This window comes from Watersipora subatra, chromosome 1, assembly GCF_963576615.1.
Source record: "Watersipora subatra chromosome 1, tzWatSuba1.1, whole genome shotgun sequence".
NCBI classification, from domain to species: Eukaryota; Metazoa; Bryozoa; class Gymnolaemata; order Cheilostomatida; family Watersiporidae; genus Watersipora; species Watersipora subatra.
Genome location: NC_088708.1, coordinates 51,493,499 through 51,518,059, shown reverse-complemented (window position 1 = coordinate 51,518,059; position 24,561 = coordinate 51,493,499). Strand labels below are relative to the sequence as shown.

General features: G+C 41.0%; 1 protein-coding gene across 2 annotated transcripts in view; it reads left to right on the top strand.

Annotated features, from left to right (window-relative positions):
* Nucleotides 1-9,004: 9,004 nt before the first annotated feature.
* LOC137400155 (NHL repeat-containing protein 2-like) overlaps nt 9,005-24,561 on the top strand; it is a 32,365-nt gene continuing 16,808 nt past the window's right edge. Inside the window, exons 1-4 of one of the 2 annotated variants that reach the window (XM_068086482.1) lie at nt 9,005-9,079; nt 15,486-15,638; nt 18,993-19,352; nt 23,011-23,231. In XM_068086482.1, coding sequence (XP_067942583.1) covers nt 15,491-15,638; nt 18,993-19,352; nt 23,011-23,231 — 729 coding nt within the window. In that variant the 5' untranslated portion in view covers nt 9,005-9,079; nt 15,486-15,490. Of the gene's footprint in view, nt 9,080-9,655; nt 9,756-15,485; nt 15,639-18,992; nt 19,353-23,010; nt 23,232-24,561 lie in introns of those variants that run through there. The other variant, XM_068086474.1, reaches the window with a different exon arrangement.

The following is a 24,561-nucleotide window of genomic DNA, read 5'->3' as shown; positions in this document are numbered from 1 at the left end:
GACCCGGGGTCGACCCCTGTCTAGAGACGAGCCATTGTGTTGCCTATAGCGTAAGACGTCTCGTACGCCGCTGTGTGTTGGTGACGCGATCTAACGTAAGGTTGCCCGAGTTGGTGACTTGTTACCTGTAGCATAAGACATTTCGTATGCCGCTGCGTGTTGGTAACTCGGCCCCACGCAGTGCTACCCGAAGTTAATAATTGGTTGTCACCTGTAGTGTAAAACGTCTCGTACGCTGCTGTGTGTTGGTGATTCAGTCCAACGCAGTGCTCCCTGAATTAGGGATTGTTGTTACCTGTAGTGTAAGACGTTTTGTACGCCACTACGCTCAATCCAACACACTGGTGGCAGCAGTGGGATGTGACTGCTGTAAAAAGGACTTCTAAGACGACCTTTGTAACCATGCCAAGCAGCCGACGGACTGCTACCAGACATCTGGCTGAGGCAGAGCTACAACAGGTCGACCAGATTGGTCAGATGACAGAGGCTATTACCTGAGCCTTACAAATACCTAGGAGAGAGGCTAGCTTCAAGCCACCGAAATTCGATGGGAGTGAAGACGTGGAACTATTCATCTCCCAGTTTGAAGAGGTTGCAGAAGCTAATGAGTGGAATGAGAAGGCCACTCTCCTCCACCTGCGTGAGACATTGAAAGAGGGGACCAGAGGTAGCAGTCGAGGAGATTCACCCGCCTCCATCTTCTCGGCCTTACGCACTAAGTACGGACTCTCCCCGAAAGAGGCCACGAGTAGGCTCCACCTCAAGAGGGAGCCAAAGACTAGCCTCCAAGAGCACGCAACGGAGATGGAGCGTCTAGTGAAGATAGCATACGCTGACCTTCCGGACTCCTACCAAGCTAACATGGCCATGGATGCGTTTTCCCTGACTCTAGGAAACACGTACCTCCAACGCCATCTTTTGGCAGTAAAAGCCAAGAGCTTATAGGAAGCAGTGCAGGCAGGAAATGAGTTCCTGCAAATTCAGCCCACTCTTCCTCGGCCTGGTGCTTGACCCCTAGTAATGACAGTGGAGAATGAGGAGACTATCTCTGCTACAGTAGCTCCCATCTACTCGGATCCCCCATCAGCCACTCTGAATGACGTCCTACTGGCCATAAAAGGGCTAACGGATAGACTAAAAGAAGGAAACCGAGTGGGGCGGCGAGGAGCTGAGCGAAAGGAACCTAACTGTTGGGGCTGCGGGTAGACAGGGCACGTACAGCGCCGGTGCCCTCAAGCTATCCAAAGACAACCACCTCAAGCCATGAGGTCGGGAAACGGTTCCCATCCAGAGCAGTAGGGGGAAGTGCTGACTGTGGATCTACTATACCAATGCAAGACCAGTGGCGACGGCCACGACGGACTAGGCGACACAGGCTTTCCCCCTGGTTGCCACCGGTCCCTTTGCATAACCGGTATCAGCCCTTACCTGAGTGTGCAGGTCTCCCACCCTCAGAAACCAAGGAAGAAACATATGTCTGGCCAAAGCCGTCTCGGCCTTCCAAAAAAGGCCCCCAGAGAATGAGCGAAGCCAGACAAACTCATGGAGATGAATTATGGAAGCCGCATAATAGCAGCTATTTCTTGCCAGGTCGCATCGAAGGGCAGCCCGTCCAGTTTCTCATGGACACCGAATGCACGTCTGATCTGTTGGGACGGCATGTTTTTGAGCGCTTAGCCAAGGATGCCAAGAGCCGATTAGAGGTTCGAGAAGACTATGGGCAGATGGTACACGGCTGCAATTTCACGGACTCATCACTCTCCCAGTCAGAGTCAGGAGGTTCCAGGTCACTGTATCTCTAGTGGTGTGTGCCCTGAAGGAGGATGCCATCCTGGGCATGCCATTTTTGGTCGACCACCACTGTGAGATGAATTTCAGCAACCCACGTTGGTGTTAAATGGGCAGAAGTTGACTTGCACTGACAGAGAGGGTCGACCCTTGACAAGTGGAGTTCAGATAATGCGAGCCACAACGCTTCCCCCTCGAGCCGAGGTTCTAGTTGCTGGGCGTCTCACGTCCTCATCCTATCAGCCAGTAGGGCTGATCGAAGGAGTAAGAAGCAGTTATATGGTGGCCGCCAGCCTACATCAACCCGGTAAAAAGGGAAGAGTGGCCATCCGCTGTATGAATCCTACCGACCATCCAGTCAGCGTGACGACAGGGACGATTGTGGGACAATACACTGGAGTAGGGCCGGACGAAATAGGGGCTCCCTGGACAGCAAAGGAGGATGTCGAGACTCCTAAGGAACACCCCCCTTTACCTTCAAGCGTGCCCCCCCCCACATGCAGGACTTGCTCCAACAAGCGGCGCAGCATTGCTCGTCCCCTACCAAGCACAGACGGATGGAAGATCTCTTGGTTCGTTATGCGGATGTGTTCAGCCAAGGAAGCGAAGACGTGGGGCGTACCACCCTGGTACAACATGAAATCTCCCTTCTCTCAGAGGCACAGCCCATCCGTCAACCCCCATATTGAGTAGGACATGAGAAAGAAGCCGAGATCGAGCGACAGGTTTCGGCTCTTGAGAAACAAGGCATGATTGAGCCCGCTCACCGGGCCTGGAGCTCTCCGGTGGTCTTGGTGAGGAAGAAGGACCGGGCGTGGCGACTATGTGTGGACTATAGAAAGCTCAATAGTGTCACTCGCCAAGACGCCTACCTCCTTCCCCGGATCGACGAGTTTAGATGCCTTGTCCGGCAGCAAGTTTTTCAGTACCCTGGATATGATGAGCAGGTATTGGCAGGTATCTCTCTTTGCTGAGGCGCAGGAACGGTCAGCATTTACAACACGCAGTGGATTATGGAGATGGAAGGTGCTCCCCTTTAAGCTGACCTCCGCTCCGGCCACCTTCCAGCGGCTAATAGAACGCGCCCTCCAAGGGCTACACTGGAAAACCTTGCTGCTATACTTAGACGACATCATCGTCATGTCGGCAGACTTCTCTAGTCATGTATCTAGGCTGGCAGAGGTGTTGGAACGATTGAGGCAAGCAGGATTAAAATTGAAGCCCTCTAAATGCAGTCTGTTCCAGACCCAAGTCAAGTACCTGGGCCACGTAGTCAGCGACACTGGAGTGGCTACCGACCCTGAGAAGATTTAGGCCATCAGCAAATGGGCAGCACCACAGGATGTGACTCAATTAAGATCGTACTTGGGTACAACTGGGTACTACTACCGATACGTACCTGACTACGCCTCGATCGCCAAACCTCTCACCCTGTTGACGAGCGAGGGGGCCCCCTGGAAGTGGGAAGAAGATGAACAGGAAGCTTTCCTTAAGCTCAAGTGGTCACTGACGCACGCTCCAGTGCTGGCATATCCTGATCCCTCTTTACCCTACGTGCTCGATACTGATGCTAGTAACGCAGGGACCGGAGCTGTGTTATCCCAGGTCCAGCAAGGCAAGGAGCGACCTATAGCCTACTATAGCAAGACCCTCTCTCCCGCCGAACGCAACTACTGCGTGACTAGAAGAGAGCTGCTGGCAGTCGTGCTAGCTGTCCGACATTTCCAGCCATACCTATATGGCAGAGAGTTTACCATCCGGACAGATCATGCCTCCTTGGTTTGGCTGCACCGGAGAAAGGAACCCTCTTGCCAGGTGGCCCGGTGGCTGGAGAGCCTAGCTGAGCACAAGTATCGAATCATCCATTGAAAAGGCGTTAAGCACGGTAACGCCGATGGATTGAGTCGACAACAGTGCATCAACTGCCGGCAGTGTGCTGCCATTGATAAGTGGGATCGGGGGCCAACTAGGTCACAAGTATGTGACTCTCTAGTACCCCCAGGGACTAATTGGGAAACTACTGTACCAGTGGACCAAGTGTCAGTACGGCCACCAAGAGGTACAGGAGGACCCAGTGCTAGCGCCCACCAGTTGGACGAAGACGAATGGCCTCGACTACCCAGCAGCAGACATACATTAGGGCCCAGCCTCTCGACTCCCACACCAGCCAGCCTAATTCCAGTACGGCTGCCATGCGATGTGGGGTCACCCAGAGTGCTGGACAACCCCCTCAGAAAGTCTCAAGACCCTCGGTTATGGGCCATCAAGGTGGCAGGTGAGCCAGGACTCGTTGTGGAGACTGACCAAGTTACAGTACGATCAGACTCTAGGGCAGCGAGTTTAGATTCTTCACCGCCAGATGCCCCAAAGGTCCCAGAATTGTTGACAGTAGTACAAACCTCACTAGATGAAGTGCGAGCATTGCAGCAGAGACCCACTATCAACCTAGGGATAATTTACCAGGCCGTCAGAAACCGGAAAAGAGTCGAAGAGGCAGTATTTCAAGTAGGCAGCTTCGAATTGCAGCGGTTGGCCCGGATGTTCCATCAGCTCCAGATTGACGAACCAGGTGTATTGACCCTTCATCTCATTCAGAATGGGCGAGAAAGGGTGATGGTGGTGTGCCCCCAGACTCTGCGACAGGAGATCCCGTGGAAGACCCACGAACAAACTCACTGCGGTGTGGAAAGGACCCTGAAGCACGTTCAGTTGGATTGGTACTGGCCGGGCATGACTGGAGATATCAGGAGGGCAGTTCTCTCCTGTGAAGTTTGCCAGCGGGCTAAGACGAGAAAGGCCCGGACCTCCGGAAATCGACAACGGTTGTACGCTGGGAGGCCATGGCAACGTCTAGCAGTAGATTTAGTGGGACCCTATCTCAGACACCTTGAGGAAATAGCTGGGTGTTGGTACTCACTGACCATTTCACTCGGTGGTCGGATGCCTTAGCTGTCCCTGACGCTACAGCTCCAACGGTGGCCCAGGTCCTGGATGAAAGAGTATTCAGTTACTTCGGTCTGCCCGAAACTATCCATACTGACCAGGGGAGCCAATTCAAGTCCTCTTTGTTTCAAGAGCTATGTGACTTGTGGGGAGTCGATAAATCTAGGACCACTCCGTACCACCCCGAAGGAAATGGTGTGGTTGAAAGAAACAACCGAATATTGGGCGACTCCCTACGAGCACTTTTATTGGGCAGAGGGCAAGAGGACTGGAATCAACTATTGCCACAGATCATGCGGACTCTGTGAGGGCTACCGCACTCCGCCACCAAGGAAACACCCAATTACTTGATGTTGGGTCGAGAGCTTCGTCTTCCTGACCAATAGATGCATAGGAATAGGTTGGAGGCATTTACTAGCACACACGAGTATGTCCAGACTGTTCACGACCGGTTGATACAAGCTCACACTCTCCTCCGAGATAGACAGAAGGAAATTGTATCAACCGATGTGAGGGAGCCCCCACTGTTCAATGAGGGTGACCTCGTATGGTTGATAAGCAAGCGGAGAAGAAAAGGCGAAAATCCGAAATTAGCGGCCAAGTACGTGGGGCCCTATCGTGTACTAAGGAGTCACGAAAATCATACGTACGAAATAGAAAGATATGGACAGCGATCAACTCAAGCCGAAGGAAGATTGAGGCTCTGTCGCCCTAGCCCGGTGCAACAAGGTCGAGCCCCAACTGAGGTCGAACCTGCCAGACGTCCCAACATGAGAGGTTATCCCCGGAAACGAGTATCACAGAAAGACGGTAATCCAGATGCTGTTATTTCCGATTCACTTCTGCCTAGTCGATTAATAGATTTGCTAATACCGCAATCGCCAGGAAGATTAGAACCACCTCGGCTCCACAACGAAGATTTTTCGGAATGAAGGAGTCCAGGCTAGTACCACTGGGACCGGCAATACCACGAGGCCTCAGCGAATCAGGAAACTCCCTGCCTATCTCAAAGATTTTACTGTTGGAGGGATCCAATCAGGAGTCTCCTCCTTACTGCAAGGATATTGGGCCAATAAAATGCCGACATGCCAAGCAGTAGTCTCTTTCTGTAGTTGCATCGCAACCTCGCCACATCACACAACTAATATGGAAGTCACGCAAGAAACTGTAAAGGAGTCGACTCCTATCCCGGGAGTTCTACCGATCATGTCGACGTCTAAAGCTCTTCTCGAATTGCACCCCTCTCCTTCGGAGATGTTGGAGATGGAAGAAAAAGCAGCCCCGGAGTCACTGCCCAAATTTAAGTGGTTGTCCAAAGAGACACAAAATCAACTAGACAGATGCAAGGACGCCGGACACACGTGTCCTCTATGTCAACAACAGTTCTCTACCCCTCGCAGGAGAAAGGTGCACACCGCCCAGCATTTTACATGCTTTTTCTGCGAGTGTGGTAGGAATTCAACCTCTCGAGATGGAATAGTCAAGCATCAAAACAGGATGCAAAACCTTGGTGAAGTAAAGTTTCACAGAAAAGGGGTCTATGAGGTCGACCGACCCAGTTACGCCGAATGGGTTTGCTATGTACAGCTGAAGGACCCCCCAAAGTTCGAACGACCTCTCCCCTATTACGAAGCACCTAGTTCTGCACGACAGAAGAGAAAAGCCACCTCTAGTTCGCCTCGGGAGACCAGACTTGGACACAGGAAAAAAACTCCAAGTAAGCAGTCCAGAACTATACCAGGACGCCCTATTCCAGCTCCCAGGAACAGTTTGACCAGTGTAGGGTCAATTCAGGCTCGCCTAGGAGACGTTCGACCCCGCTCCCCCGCAGACGCACTTCGAGCAGAAGCCACTGACCTCCGGAGAGCCGCCCGTCGGTTAGAGGAGTTGGCCAACCACCTTTCATCCAAGACCCACGGACAATAAACATTACTGTATCTACTCTCCTTGTATTGGTTTATATACTCATATACATATTCTTTATGTTCATTGTTATTATTTCATAGCTGTATCCGTCTACAGGGGCGGCGAGTATGGTGGATTTGCCACCAAGTAAATAACGGTTTTTTTTATATTATTATAGGGAGTTGTGCCCTATTTTATCTTTTTCCCAATTAGCCACGCCCTCATGGGCTGGCCTTATGTTCCACTAATTTGCATATCTTATAGTATATAAAGGAAGGCATCAGCCTTATTATTTCGTTCTGAAATACATGTTGTTCCATGAACCATCTCGCTCTTCAGTTTTTATGATAAGGAGAATTACTTGATTTATTGCAAGTATCTCGGCATTTTGTCTCTAAGTGCTGCTCGGTATATCAGGACAAGTCGACCTGTCGACCTCTACTGGCTGTCGACCCTGTCGACCTTGCTGTAGACTGTCGACCCGGGGTCGACCTCTGTCTAGAGACGAGCAATTGTGTTGCCTATAGCGTGAGACGTCTCGTACGCCGCTGTGTGTTGGTGACGCAATCTAACGTAAGGTTGCCCGAGTTGGTGACTTGTTACCTGTAGCATAAGACATTTCGTATGCCACTGCGTGTTGGTAACTCGGTCCCACGCAGTGCTACCCGAAGTTAGTAATTGGTTGTCACCTGTAGCGTAAGACGTCTCATACGCCGCTGCGTGTTGGTGATTCAGTCCAACGCAGTGCTCCCTGAATTAGGGATTGTTGTTACCTGTAGTGTAAGACGTTTTGTACGCCGCTACGTGTTGGTGGCTCAATCCAACACAATAGTCCTTACACTCCTTCCTAGAAATTCTATGAGCTTCTACACCTTCACTAGTGTAGCGACTGGTGCTTCTAGTTTTATTTTTAGATTGCATAGAAACAATGGCCGCTACTTCTGAAACCTCAGTACCACTAGCTTTAGCCTTAGCATCTTTTATTACTGCTTCTGGATCACGACCAAGTTGTCTAGCTCTGAGAATGTCAGATTGCCTTGTCCAATTTAAATTCCTTTCCTGCATCAATTGCCTACGTAGCGTTGACTCTCTAAGTCCTTTAACAGCTATCGCATGAGCAAAATATTTCCTGTTATAATCACCACCAAAGTTCAAATTCCTGCTGAGTTTCTCAACCCTTAACATATAATCCCTTTCATTTTTGTCCCATGTTTGAGAACAAATAACAAATTTCATAACCCTAACGTATACTTTTTCATCTCCACCATAAATTCTATTTGGGTGATCCATAGCCTGTTCATAAGTAGGTAGAATCATGAGACTCTAAACTAAATTCCACAGACTGTAAAGCCTCGCGGCCATCCTTACCTATAGCACTCAATAGCGCGAGCAGTTTAATGCGACCGCTAAAGTTAACCTGACCTCCTTTAACCTTACCCATTTGCAGAGTGGTAAGTTCTACACATAAATTTAATTCTGATAGCCAAGACTTATATGAAGCGACTACATCACTAGGGTTAATCACTAACCTAGGGAAGTCATTAAAATTGAACCTGAATGTAGTCATTGCTAAAATAACCAAAGCGCCTCTACCACGATCACCACACAAAAAGTATACAAAGTACAAACACTTACCCTTGCAGTTCCTGATACGAATAGGTAACTAATTCCTGTAACACAATCACTGAACACTTGTCTTTATACAACTTTCGAATGTCAACACGACAATTCTAGCATTAAACACTTTCAATCGCTATTACTTCGCACTGAATTCGCCGTTTTCGCAAACCAAGTTTGCCTACGACACCATGTTATATTCCTACTTGTCACTTACCAGTAAGATGAAATTTGAATAATAGCGTTCTCGTCTGCGACCCCAATATATACGTCGTGGGATCTCCCTTTTACGCCACGTGACGTCCTAATCTTGGTTATGGTTTTAGCGAGTCACTCGTAACCCTAGAACCTATAACGCGCGCAGACGCATATATAACAATCACAAAACATTGAACTCATTGGCAAAGATACTGGCTTGTGTCATTGTTATATTGACTATACAGCAAAATATATTGGAGTTCCTCCAATTTTTAGTGATCACATGGATTTTGTAAATCAAAACGATTGAACAGCAGCAACTTGAACTTTTTTTACTATTGTAATATTAAGATAGATTTGCTGAAACCCTTTTCTTATACCATAGTTAGGGAGAATATAGCCGTTCTGTTAAACAATTTAGGGATTATGTAGTATAGGAAGATTTGTTGCTATCTTCTGCGCTTCTTTTTGTTTGTGATATATCTCAACCGTTGCGTTTTCACATAATCGGTATAATTGAGCTCTCTGCATATTTTTTAAGCTGGTAGAGTCCTTCAGCGACAGAACCAACTTATAACGTGCAGCTGACATAGCCCAGGCGCAGTCATCTCTCACTCTCTCACAAAAAGTACAATATACCTACAGCGCTTTCTTACTTACTCGATAGTAATAGTACACTTGTAATTAGCCCCAGGGGCCTTGAGAAAGTGCCTCAGAAGCAGAAATTTGGTTAATACTCTGGTTCACTTAGATTCCAGCATTAGGCTGAGTTATGTTTCAGTCTGAGATTTTAGTCTTAAGTCTCTAACGGTTTTGGGTAAAAAACTGTTATGAAAGAGGCGAGTCACGGTATATATTGATGTTGGTTCACCCCGGGCAGCAGCACGTGTGATTATGGCAGTATCCTTTCTGTCAATAGTAAGCTCATCATAAGCAGAAGCTAGCACATTATGCTTACTTTCATGTGATAGAATCTTCACCAGTAAAGCTACTCTCTGATTTCTTCTTCTGTATTCAAGCGATTGTAAACCTAGCTTTTTACGGGTGTTGCTGACACTATCTCTACCTTTAAGATTGGCTATGAATTGTGTTGCTCAGTTTTTAACCATTTCCACGTTATGTACAGTCTGTCTGTCACTGGGATCCTTCAATGTGCTATTACACATAAATAACATTTAATAGAAAATGCTGGTTTTTACTGCAGCTAACAGAGGAAAAACTCAATGGTAGCCTCCAGACCGTGATAGCAGCCAGTCTTGGATATCTGTGCAGAGCATGCACAGTTAGACACTCACTTCTGTGATGTAGGTTGCAGCTAATCTGAAGTACTGAGTATGTTTTAATTTATACTTAACATCGTCGAGGTTCTCTTGCTGCAAAAAAACCGAAATAGATTATGATGTGCTTAGTTTGTACATTTTTGACAAACACCTTATGTCTAGCAAACATTTATGGCATTACTCATTTCACTAAGATGTGCATTAGCTGCTATAGGTAATCAGTAGAAAGAAATGACTATCTAGGGTGGATTAGGTGTTTCAATTGATTTAAACAATCAGCTACATAGTCATAATTTTTAGCGGGCGTCAAACCTCATGATTGTTTGCAATTAGTAAAGTTAATGGGTTGTTTAACAACCCACAATATTTTGTCTGAACACTACCGCAATTGATATTGATAACTTAGTGTACTGGCTTCATAACACAAAGGGTTTTATCATTTAATTTAGCTGGCATTCAGCAAAATCAAGTTGGCTTCATTAATAACGTGACATCAGGAACTACAAATAAAACCAAAATGCTACATTGAGATCATTAAAAGTAAAACATGTTTTAGAATAAGCTACCCATTAGCAAAATGCTGTTGGTCGTCCAGTTTAGTTTTTGGTAGATTATTCTTGTTGAGAATTTAAATGTTTTTGCGTGACACAGCAGCCTTAGTATAATACCGCATTAGTATATATATAATACTAGTATATACCATTAGTATACCATCTTAACCATACAAAATACCTGAATAAAGTTTAATATCATGTATTTTCAAAATAACTTTATAATGGTAAGCCATTTGTCTAAATATTAAATATATGAATAAAAGTACAGCCAGTATGAAACTCTCCTGCTGGTTTTCAATGTAACATCTACTCAGTGGTTTGTAGCTACAACCTTTTTATACTTTTGGTAATACATTCTTGGTTATAATGACACGTTTAAAGAATAATTGTGAATATATACGCAAATGTGCCTGTGCATTTGACAGTCTCGTTTGTAGACTGGCATATCCTAATATCTTTTGTAATGAAACAGTCTGTGATTTCTCTGTTTTGTGATTAGCCTACGTGGCTGTATTTACGGTGTAGTTGAGTATTATTTTAAAATTGAACATCTTGTTCTTGGCAACTATTTTTTCTGGTAATTAAAGAGCGATGCCAGTTAGAATGCATGTGTTGGCCTATACTTAATGTGTTAATGTGCATATGATATGATCGCATTATATTTTTGCTGTATCAACCATTTTCATTGCAAATATAGTAATACAACTGATGATATACTAAGAGAAGTGCTGAAACCATCAAATTTGTTGCCTCCTAATAAATACTGTAAAACCTTTATTTCAGCACCATGGTGCTGCATTTTTCAACCTTTTTCTCATAGTAGCATTACATTATTATAGGTGACATGATGTTTAAATAGATGTTGACCCTATATTTTTCCATTAGCTCGTCAAGACTTTGGAAAAATAAATCTAACCCTTTTGGGGCGAAGCGATGCTAATGTCGCCTATGTTTTGCATTCTCTTTCATGTGGAGCAAGATTAATTAAAATTATTCCAATTTAAGAAGTGACATTTTGGCTGAACTGTTTTTTGTCGATGTCAAAATACCAGGCCGAAATAAACAAGAAACTATTTAGAGTACAACATTACACATACAATGATAAATTATTTTGATGGTGTCGCTTTCTAAGTTTTCAAGAAAAAACCGTATAAAATTTTAGAGTTAAAAAACGGACTTCAATATGCCATAACAATGGCTGCTATTAGGTCGTCCGGCATTTCTGATGAATATTCTCATCAATTATCAAAGCATTTTAGCTCTTCAGATCAGGTTGTAAGCCACACTATTTATGAATCTGAAGACAATGGATCGGATTTAGACTTTAATGACCTCAAATCAGGTTTCAGTTCTGATGATTACAATTACGTTGCAGTACACTGTCACTAAAACAATGGTAACACTTTAGCAACAACAAAAAATTGTTTATTGATGTAACTGAGTCATTATTAGTACCATTTTGTAGACATTTTTCTACAGATCACTTTCTTCTATTGGTTTGCAAAAATAAATGTCTAAAGTGGATGACAAACGTGATGAGTCAAAATTAAATGTAATAAATTTCAAAGTGGCAGTCTAATAGAGGTGGAATTCAATTAAAGGGTGACAGTGTATTTTTTAATCCTTTTTCCTATAGTGGCGTTCTATTAGAGGCTGCATTCGAGTAGAGGTTTTATGGTAGGCTATGTTGCACAGTGTCATTGCAATTTCCCTGCAAGCAATATGCTGGATTAGATGATTTATGAAAACTATCCCTGTTTTCGTATATTATTTTAGTTTCTTTCGTCAGCACGTCCAAATTTTTTCACTTTAATGAGTTGGAGAATGGACTACAGAAAACTCTTTTGTCTCCCCATTTGTTTCAATTTCGACATCTTATTTTATAATCAATTGATACTGTCATATGTTGTTAATTTAATGTCGACTGTTTCAGCAGTGAGATTCACTGTTAACTATTGTTGCAGCGTAGTACCTCTCTCACTCATTATGCACCACACAGTTATTAACTAATTTTATTTTAACTTTAGCTCCTTTGTGCTACATGAAAGTTTGTCGACATTATCTCAAGTTGATTAAGATTTTTAACGTTTGTGTTTAGTTTGATAGTTCAAATTATACCAAGTGTTAGTCAAGTAATCAAAAGGGAGAATCTTCAATTTATGGTTAGATGATTGAATCTTCGTTGAGTAATACAATTTTTTTCATTCCAAAACAGTTTGTTTGGCATTAAAGTTGATTAAACTTTTAATGTATTGATGGAGTTCAACAGTAAAGCTGCCAAATGTTGCCGAAGTATGCTAAAATATTTACAATTTGTCAAATTGTAAGACTAGCTATGCGCTGAGTTAGTTAACTTTTTTTACGTATCGTAAAGATATTGCAAGAACAATAGCCATTCATGGTAAACTTTTACTGAAGTTTTCCATTAGGTGTATGGCATTGCTACTAACATGAAATACAGTCAAACATGGATAACTCGCCCACGGATAGCTCGAACACATGCTTAATTCGAACGGTTTCTTTGGTCCGTTCCCACTTAATGATAAATTGCTATAGATAACTCAAACTCAACACTGTTAATTCGAACTGTTTTTTTGCCCAACGGCTACCGAAACGGTTGTTATCGCTTTAGAAAATCACTTTATTCAAAGCCATAGAGGTAAACCTCATCTTTTCGTAATTCATAAGCGTCGTTATTACCACCATCGGCAAAATATTTTTGTCAACGACTTTTCTAAAGGTTTGGTGAAATTTGATTTATACTGCGATACGATGAATAGCACGGACTAGCCGGGTCACGCGCGCAAGAATTTTCGCCACGCACATACAAAACAAAAACAGCATGTCGTTTTTGTTTTGTATGTGCGTGGCAAAAATTCTAGAGTGCGTGACTCGGCTAGCCCGTGATGAATAGTTTTCTGACGTTGATTCCGTGTTGAATCAACGTCGTATCTATTCAAAAAGCGTGAGTGATATAGAATGTACCGTAAAACCTCGTAAAACTTCTAATTGAACTGCCTCGGAGTGTTGCTCTTAACGAATCCCAGGTAAAGTAAGGCAATCTTTGCATAAACTTCAAGAAAAAACGGCAAAATTGATCGTGGGTAAAACCCCAAAAGAAAAAAATGTCTTTTCTTTTGAGCATTTCAACAACGATCAAGTTTTGCCAATGTCAATCCGAAAAACGTCCTGGCAATAACATCACCTCAAACAACAAACCAATCTCAAGTGATAGAAAAATCTCTATACTTTTTCATAAAAACGTTTTAAACTTTACATTAGAAGCATTTAATTTGAAACAAGCCATTTGTGCTTTTGATTTATATTATAGTTTGTATATGTACATGTATCTACTAATAAATAAGTAAATATATGGACTTGTGACAGTGCTCTGATAACTTGAACGCTCTGATAATTCGAACACTTTTGCTCGGTCCCCTGAAGTTCGAGTTATCCATGTTTGACTGTATGTTGTATTTTTAGTTGAATAAAATAGGTCATTAACAAAGAGAAATCTGTAATTGTAAGCTAATTGCAAAAGGCTGTCTTTTCTTACATTGGGGTGATCAGCACTCGCTCCTTTTCCTACATTGGGGGGATCAGCTCAGAGAGTAACACTCTCTGAATTTTTCACCCCAATGTAACTCTGAAGTGTTGCTCAGAGAGTAACTATCTGAGCAACACTTTAGAGTTACACTCTGAGTAACACATTTTAGGGTAACACTTAAAAAAGCATCTTATTCTTACTCGGTATGTTAAGTGGAAAACTTCAATCCGAGTCGATTTTCCATTAACCAAAGCAGGTGTGTTCCTGTGTTTAAGAAACATGCATTATCGCTTTAGATCATGGAACTGCGGTTTGTAGATCTGCACCAATCGGAACATGATCATAACAACTATGTCTGTACTAATGCTAATTCCTCAAATGCTTGGGGTAAAGCCACTTCTTTACCACATCAAGCGCCAAGCTATCCTGATAACTCACAAACAATTAGAGAATGCGCCATTTTTTCTGTTTCTGGAAAGTCATAATTTAACTCGTCAAAAAACAATTTACATGTCGATAAAAGACTAGGTAGTATTAATGCCAAAAATCTTGACTATCAGTTGCTCCACTTAATTACCTCATTTATAATACTTGGATGTTCTTGGTAACCTTTCGCATAATAAATTGGTATTTGTAGATACAGTGAAACACGGATAACTCAAACTTCAAGGGACCGAGCAAAAGTGTTTGAGTTATTAGAGCGTTCAAGTTATCAGGACAGTCATAAGTGCACATATTTATCAGTAGATACATGTACATATACAAACTATATATCAATCAAAAGCATAGATTGCTTGTTGCAAGTTAAAGGGTCTCTCGTGTGAAGTTTTAAATATTTTTAATCAGAAAGTATAGATATTTTTCTATCACTTGAGATTTGTTTGTTGCTTTAGGTGATGTGACTGCCAGGACGTTCTCAGATTAAAATTGGCAAAACTTGATCGCGGTTAAAACGCTCAGAAAAAATACATACGTCTTTTTCTACCGAGCGTTTTAACCAAGATCAATTTTGCAGTAAGTCAGTTATTACAAAACTGCTTTACTATTAAAAACCCATTATCAATTTTGCCGTTATAACTTTAAAGTTATCCAAATTTCACCTCGCTTTTTTTGCTTTCGGAGGGCTTATCGCTAAGCGGATGTTTGGTAAAATTTGATATTTGCAAACCTTTAGAAAAGTCGTTAATGAAAATATTTGCCGATGTTGGTAATAACGAGGCCTAAGAACTACTAAAAGTCAATGTTTATCTCTATGGCTTGGAATAAAGTGATATTCTAAAGCGATAGTAACAACCGTCTCGGTAGCCGTTTGGCAAAAAACTGTTCGAGTTAACGGAGTTTCGGTCGAGTTATCTAAAGCCATTTATTGCGTGGGAACGGACCAAGCAAATCCATTCGAGTTAACCATGTGTTCGATATATCCAAGGGCGATTTATCCGAGTTTCACTGTATTTTAATATAGATATGCTAAGCAATTCAAAAGCCTTTGTTGGTGACAAAATGGCGAGCTTGATTCTGCCCTGTGACGTCAGATTGTTTTAGTTCATTACGTAGGTACAGACAACATTTTGAAAATATTATTTCGTGGTTGTGGTTGAATCTATTTCTGTAATACAGACAATAGTAATAACACCGCTATATTTCTATTTTTAGATGACATGACAGCCCTTGAGCGTGTTTCTCTTCAACTTCTTAATGCTTTGCAAGCTGAGGTAACAGACAAACGACGTATATATAAAGAATTTCTACAGAAATGTAAAAACAGCACAATATTACCTGAATCTCAATGTTCCAATTTTAAAGAAGGTACAGCTTTATTGAATCAATGAATGTGATTTTTAACTAAGTCAAATAGATATCATATTTATATAAAATAAAATGTATGTTTTATAAATAAACTATATTTAGTTATACCGTAGCTGTATCCTTCTTTCCACTACTCACATGTGGTTTCACAATGGCAGAGGGGACCAACCCAGACATGATGTAAAAGCTTATACTACAGCTTTGAAGGATTTGTTTAGCACCATTCCAGAGTTTACAAGCTGTGCTTTATTGAATCAATGAATGTGATTTTTAACTGCTTTGATACAGATACAGAAATGGTATTTCCCATATCTAGGCTATATATATATATATAAATTGTTTTCTCACCCCGGATACCCCGTATGGGTGGTAAATTCTGCTCTAACTCGGGTCTCCTACCAGAGACCTGGGAGTTTGAGCACTCGCCTCAAGATCTTAGCTGTTCCCAATAGCGCACTTTTCTGCAACTCACCTGAGTTGATTGTTGTTGGTATTTGGGCAAGCTACATTTTATGCGCCGGTGTTATTGCGCCTAGTGCCCCAATGACTATTGGGATTACAGTTGTTCTTACATTCCAGCATTTTTCAATTTCTTCTCCAAGAGGGAGATATTTCTCTACCTTTTCTTTTTCTTTGCTGGCTATATTGTAGTCATTGGGTACTGCTATATCTATTATAGTAGCTCTCTTGTTCTCCTTGTCTACCACCACTATATCTGGTTGGTTTGCTAGGACATGCTTGTCAGTTTGGATGTAGAAGTTCCAGAGGATCTTAGCGCGGTCATTTTCATTGACCTTACCAGGAGCTTCTCACCAGTGTTGTGGTTTATTAAGGCCATACTCATCACATAGATTTCTATACACAACACCTGCAACATGATTATGTCGCTCAGTGTATGCGTTCCCTGCTAGCTGCTTGCATCCACTGATGATGTGTTGGATGGTCTCAGGTGCATCCTTGCACAGCCTGCATCTAGGATTGTCTCTAGTGTGATAGATTTTTGTTTATAGTTGCCTTGTTGGGAGCACTTGCGCCTGGGCTGCCATGATTAGGGACTCTGTATTGGCAGTTAGGTTTCCTTTGTTCAGCCACATATATGTCTGGTGAAGATCGCCAACCTTAGATATTTGTTGGTGGTAAGCACCATGAAGAGGTTTCGTGTGCCAATCAATTTCCTCATCATCAGGGCGTAGGTCCGTTGTAAGAGCAGCCAATTGAAATTCAGCTAGCAACTTATCTGAGATGGCCATGGAGGCTGCATATGCTTTGATGCTTTGCTCCTCCTCTTTCACTGTCTGCTGTACACTTTTGAGTCCCCTACCGCCATCTTTCCTATCAAGATACAATCTAGTAGTATCAGATTTTGGGTGGAGTGCTCCATGCATGGTCAGCAGTTTACGAGTTGCTATATCTGTTTCTTTGATGGCTATCTCAGTCCACTTTATTATGCCTGCTGGATATCTTATTACTGGCAGTGCGTAGGTATTTATTGCCATGACTTGGTTCTTGGCATTGAGCTGGCTCTGTAAGACCTGCCGAAGGCGTTTCTTGTATTCGGTAATGGCTTTGTGACGTACCTCGGCTTCGTGGTTGATGTTGCTTTGCATAATCCCCAAGTACTTGTACCCTTCTTCTATATCTTTGATAGTACCATTTGGCATTCTTAGGCCATCTGTGAGCATAGAATGGCCTTTCTTAAGAACTAGCCTTCCACATTTCTCAATACCGAAGGTCATTCCAATGTCTTTGCTGTATACCTGAGTGAGGTGTATTAGCGAATCAATGTCCCTTTCTTTGTTAGCGTACAGCTTGATGTCATCCATGTAGAAGAGGTGGTTAATCTTGCTGCCACTCTTAAACTGGTACCCATATTGAGTCTCCTCCATATATATATATATATATCTATATATATATATATGTGTGTGTGATTTTTAACTGCTTTGATTATTTGACAACTACTGGAAGCCGCATCACAGGTACATGTACACATAATAGTAAGTGTCATAACTTGTGATATGGGAAATACCATTTCTGTATCTGATCTGATAATTCCTAGCGTCATTAGATTATATGTTCTAGCATTTTAAAATTGTCAAAAAGCAGAAAAATTAATAAAGACAAATAGATATCATATTTATATAAAATAAAAAGTATGTTTTATAAATGAACTATAGTTAGTTATACCTTAGCTGTATCCCTCTTTCCACTACTCACATGTGGTCTCACAATGGCAGAGGGGACCAACCCAGACGTGATGTAAAAAATTATACCGCAGCTTTGAAGGATTTGTTTAGCACCATTTCAGAGTTCACACCCCTCTCTCCCACACAGTAAGTAATCCATTCCAAAAACTGTTACATTCTAGGGTTCGTATATTGTACAAATTGTAAAATACATACATATATAGATATATAGCATATCGGTCACTTCTCAAACTCACCCATGTTACCATTCATAATGAAAAACTGAACTTGACTTCTTAATTTAATGACTATAGTCACACGTAAACTAAAACTAAAAAATTTTCTTTCAACATTTTCCGATTTTCTGTTTTTTATTTAACATTTTCATTGATCACTGTTTTTTACTACTCTTGATGAACCAGCACCATCATCAGTAGATGGCATTTTACAATAACTATCCAATAGACTTGCTTTTGACGGTTTTCTAAAATACCTCATGCAGTTTTCTTCAAAATAGACATGATCTCCTCTTCGGCGTACGGCAGGAGAGGAGATGCTATTTTTCAGGCTAGTAATGGGACTCGTGTTATTCAAATCTAATTGGAGAACTTGCACCAACTTTAGGCTTTATGTTGTATAGAATATCATAATAGGAATATCTTCTGGCAAATTCTCTACATAGATTTTGTACGTTTAGTGGAATTTATAAAAAAGGAAGTTGTACGAGATACTGCTGTACACTGTATATGTATTACATGTAGCATATATGTGAACCTTTGAGCAATGTATCCTAATTAATTTAAACCCCTAAAAAGTATATATACGACATGATTGTGTTTTTCTTAAAGTGTGACATGGAAAAAATCATAAAATTCAGTGATATGTGTGCATATAATTGACAATAGAAACGTCAAATGAAGCTTCTTTTAAAATTACCCACAAATAAAAGTGATACGAACAAATAACTTCAATTAAAGTCTGCAGTGGTTGGATAACTTGATTTTTTTACTTTCGTTTATAATTCGGAATTGTGTGCTAAAGACTTTCTCAAAGATGCCTAATAACTATGCGCTGGTACCTCAAGATGATACTTTTTTGTAGGCCTAATCTTTCACCCTCCTAATACCTCTTAAACACTTAATTTGCCTCATCTTTATTATGTACATTCCAGGCTTATATTGGATTAACACGCCTGAGCCCTTGAGTCTAAATGGCAACCTCAAGGGTAAGGTCATTGTGTTGGACTTCTGGACATATTGCTGCATTAATTGTATGCACATACTACCAGACCTTCATGCTCTTGAACAGAAGTTCTCTATTGAGGACGGTGTAGTTGTTATTGGAGTGCATTCTGGAAAGTTTCCCAATGAAAAGGTAGATGAGAATATTGCCAATGCTGTACACAGATATGGCATGTCTCACGCGGTTGTTAATGATCGGGACATGACAATGTGGTTTGAACTGGGAATACAGTGTTGGCCAACTATTGTCATCATTGGACCGGATGGACAGCTACTGAACCAATATGTCGGTAAGTTTGGGCTTAAGCAGAATTATTTTGATCTATTAACTTATTGTTTTTTGTTTCTTCTCTGTGACCGTACGCATGTTTTAAACCTTTTAGTCTTTTAAAGTTTTAAGATAGCTCCAGGGACTGTTCCTATGATAGATCCAGGTGCTGTTCATATGATAGATCCGGGGACTATTCATATGATAAATCCCGGGACTGCTCGTATGATAGATCCAGGGACTGTTCATATGATAAATCCAGGGACTGCTCATATGATAGATCCAGAAACTGTTCTTATGATAGATCAAGGGACTGTTCATATGATAGTTCCAAGGATTGTTCATATGATAGATCCAGGGACTGTTCATATGATAGATCCGGGGACTATTCATATGATAAATCCCGGGACTGCTCGTATGATAGATCCAGGGACTGTTCATATGATAAATCTAGGGACTGCTCATATGATAGATCCAGGGACTGTTCATATGATAGATCCAGAGACTGTTCATATATATCTAGGGACTGTTCATATGATAGATCCAAGGACTATTCATGTGATAGATCCAGGAACTGTTCATATGATAAATCCCGGGTCTGCTCGTATGATAGATCCAGGGACTGTTCATATGATAAATCTAGGGACTGCTCATATGATAGATCCAGGGACTGTTCATATGATAGATCCAGAAACTGTTCATATATATCTAGGGACTGTTCATATGATAGATCCAAGGACTATTCACGTGATAGATCCAGGAACTGTTCATATGATAGATTCAGGGACTGTTCATAGGATAGATCCAAGGACTGTTTATATGATAAATCCAGGGACTATTCATGTGATAGATCCAGAAACTGTTCATATGATAATTCCAGGGATTGTTCATATGATAGATCCAGGGACTGTTTATATTATATATTCAGGGACTATTCGTGTGATAGATCCAGAAACTGTTCATATGATAATTCCAGGAACTGTTCATATGATAGATCCAGGGACTGTTCATATGATAGATCCGGGGACTGTTCATATGTTAGATCCAGGGACTATTCATATGATAAATCCAGGGACTGCTCGAATGATAGATCCAGGGACTGTTCATATGATAAATCCAAGTACTGCTCATATAATAGATCCCGGGACTGCTCATATGATAGATCCAGAGACTATTCATATAATAGATCCAAGGACTGTTCATATGATAAATCCAGGGACTGTTCATATGATAGATTCAGGGACTGTTCATAGGAAAGATCCAGGGACTGTTCATAAGATAAATCCAGGGACTGTTCATATGATAGATCCAGGGACTGTTCATAGGATAGATCCAGGGATTATTCATAGGATAGATCCAGGGACTATTCATGTGATAGATCCAGGGACTGTTCATAGGATAGATGCAGAAACTGTTCATATGATAAATCCAGGGACTGTTCATATGATACATTCAGGGACTGTTCCTATGATAGATCCAGGTGCTGCTCATATGATAGATCCAGGGTCTGTTCATATGATAGATTCAGGGACTGTTCCTATGATAGATCCAAGTGCTGCTCATATGATAGATCCAGGGACTGTTCATATGATAGATCCAGGGACTGTTAGCATGATAGATTTAGGGACTGTTTGTATACAGCACATTGAACTACTGTACACTGCTTTAAACAGCCTATAATGTCTCGCACACATACTCTTAGGCTATAATGTGGGGTACAATATGCATATACAGTATACATGAGAGAGTCAAATATGGTTATACCTGCAATAGGGTACAGTATAATATTAATAGCAGTAGTAATAGCAAACATAAATTAAAATATAACGCTCTGGCGGGAAACGCATGCGTTGCTCGCTTCGTCCAGAGCCACCTATCGGTCAAAGTTGTCATTCTTCTGACAGACCAGTTCGCATCGGACAATTCGCCTTATTCCAGACTTTGTCCAAACAACTGAAAGTCTGGGGAAGTGAAGTCCAAAGAAGGTCAACTGTATATAGCTTTGTTGTCATATAACAGAGTGTACATATCTCTAGTCATTTAATTCCAAAGAAGGGCAACTGTGTATAGCTTTGTTGTCATATAACAGAGCGTATATGTCTCTAGTCATTTAATACCAAAGAAGGGTCAACTGTATATAGCTTTGTTGTCATATAACAGAGTGTACATATCTCTAGTCATTTAATTCCGAAGAAGGTCAACTGTATATAGCTTCGTTGTCATATAACAGAGTGTACATATCTCTAGTCATTTAATTCCAAAGAAGGGCAACTGTGTATAGCTTTGTTGTCATATAACAGAGTGTATATGTCTCTAGTCATTTAATTCCAAAAAAGGGTCAACTGTATATAGCTTTGTTGTCATATAACAGAGTGTACATATCTCTAGTCATTTAATTCCGAAGAAGGTCAACTGTATATAGCTTCGTTGTCATATAACAGAGTGTATATATCTCTAGTCATTTAATTCCAAAAAAGGTCAACTGTATATAGCTTCGTTGTCATATAACAGAGTGTACATATCTCTAGTCATTTAATTCCGAAGAAGGTCAACTGTATATAGCTTCGTTGTCATATAACAGAGTGTACATATCTCTAGTCATTTAATTCCAAAGAAGGGCAACTGTGTATAGCTTTGTTGTCATATAACAGAGTGTACATATCTCTAGTCATTTAATTCCAAAGAAGGTCAACTGTATATAGCTTTGTTGTCATATAACAGAGTGTACATATCTCTAGTCATTTAATTCCAAAGAAGGGTCAACTGTGTATAGCTTCGTTGTCATATAACAGAGTGTACATATCTCTAGTCATTTAATTCCGAAGAAGGGCAACTGTGTATAGCTTTGTTGTCATATAACAGAGTGTACATATCTCTAGTCATTTAATTCCAAAGAAGGGCAACTGTGTATAGCTTTGTTGTCATATAACAGAGTGTACATATCTCTAGTCATTTAATTCCGAAGAAGGGCAACTGTGTATAGCTTTGTTGTCATATAACAGAGTGTACATATCTCTAGTCATTTAATTCCAAAGAAGGGTCAACTGTGTATAGCTTTGTTGTCATATAACAGAGTGTACATATCTCTAGTCATTTAATTCCAAAGAAGGGTCAACTGTATATAGCTTTGTTGTCATATAACAGAGTGTACATATCTCTAGTCATTTAATTCCAAAGAAGGGTCAACTGTATATAGCTTTGTTGTCATATAACAGAGTGTACATATCTCTAGTCATTTAATTCCGAAGAAGGGCAACTGTGTATAGCTTTGTTGTCATATAACAGAGTGTACATATCTCTAGTCATTCTATTTTAGTTTCAGAACCTTTAAAAACTTTTAATTCCAGTACTCAACACTAGCTATGCATAATACACTTCTATGACTTTTATTATTTCAGGACTTTGTTGCCAGGACCAGTAGTACAGCTTTGCTGAAAGATTTGTATCTATTGCATGTATTTTCCTTAGGTGTCTTAAACTGGGACATGCATAATTTGGTAATAGGCTCACAATTGTTAGGTTACGTAGAAAGATATTCACTAAATTCACACAATATTTCAATATGTTAGTTAGATTGGTAATTAAAAACATTAATGGTGTCATCGTTATAGATTACACTATCAAACTAATCGTTGTTGTTGGAGTTGTCTCACCAAGATAAGACAACTGCTTTGTTTTAGGAGAGGGTCATAGGCAAGCGTTATTAGAGTTCGTTGAATGTACACTGGAGGTTTATGCGGATACACTTAACCATAATTCTCTGCCCATCGCTATTGGTCAATCCGTCTCACCTTCCTCTCTCTTCTACCCAACTAAAGTACTTGCTCAAGACAACGAGTTAATTATATCTGACTCGGGACACCATAGAGTTATTATATGCACGCTCAATGGAAATGTTAAGGTAGGTAGATCTATGATTATGCTCTGTTTTGCATAAGGTTTATGACATGCTGACTGCATGTGAGGCAGCAATTGTTGGTCATATTCAAATCCTGAAACTTTCAGTGGAAAGAGAGAAGTCATTTGGCCTGAACAGTCATATGAAGCTACTAAAAATGATAGTGATACAAAAAAATATAAGACTGACATTGTTTAAAACTTTTTACTGTGTTGACTTTTCATTGTTTAAATTACGGCCAAACTAATTTTATATATGCGATGGTGTAATCAAATACTGCTGGCTACGACCGCTTGTTTCAAATATGCGGTGGTGTATTCAAATACTGCTGGCTACGACCGCTTGTTTTAAATATGCGTTGGTGTATTCAAATACTGCTGGCTACGACCGCTTGTTGTAAATATGTGGTGGTGTATTCAAATACTGCTGGCTACGACCGCTTGTTTTAAATATGCGATGGTGTATTCAAATACTGCTGGCTACGACCGCTTGTTTTAAATATGCGATGGTGTATTCAAATACTGCTGGCTACGACCGCTTGTTTTAAATATGCGATGGTGTATTCAAATACTGCTGGCTACGACCGCTTGTTTTAGATATGCGATGGTGTATTCAAATACTGCTGGCTACGACCGCTTGTCAATACTTCGTGTTAGTTTGAATTGAAAAAATTTGAAAAATTTATGGCAAGTTTTAAATTTTAATCCAGCTGAAAATTGTGATTTATTCATTAGCTGTTAAAGACAAAACTAAAATTCAACTAGTACTAGAGTGCTGACAACTATTGCAATAGCGGTTCGGCATTGTTTGTAATGATAGACTTGAGACACGTATACTTGACAAATACATCCATAATTCTTAGACTTTGCACAATGTCTTTGCGTTAACTGAGTAAATAGCCAACTCTATAATTATAATGACAAGAGTTCGGGTTTGTCAATGACCTCTGAGGCTGCTTGTGTACATGCTCAATGATGATATATCATTTCTAGAGAGGTTAATCCTCCACCATTTCTGCAAAATACGACTAATAAACAATAGTAGTTTTCAAAGATTTGAACTGCCATCAGTGAGATGCAGCTGCCTTGAAGGCTACATTCTGTAATTTAATTTATGCTGTAATTTACGTATCAGTTTTCTGATGTGTATGACCAGAATACTTATACAGTGCTGCTCCATCTACCTAGTTACATTACCTGCACCCATAACCTGAAAAGGAGTCGTCGTGAACCCTTCATTGCTCCACTTACATTACAATCAGTCGCTTTGTTCGAGTATAAAGTATTCATTTATAATAAATATATAAAGTACAGTCAATGGTTTGTGCAAACAA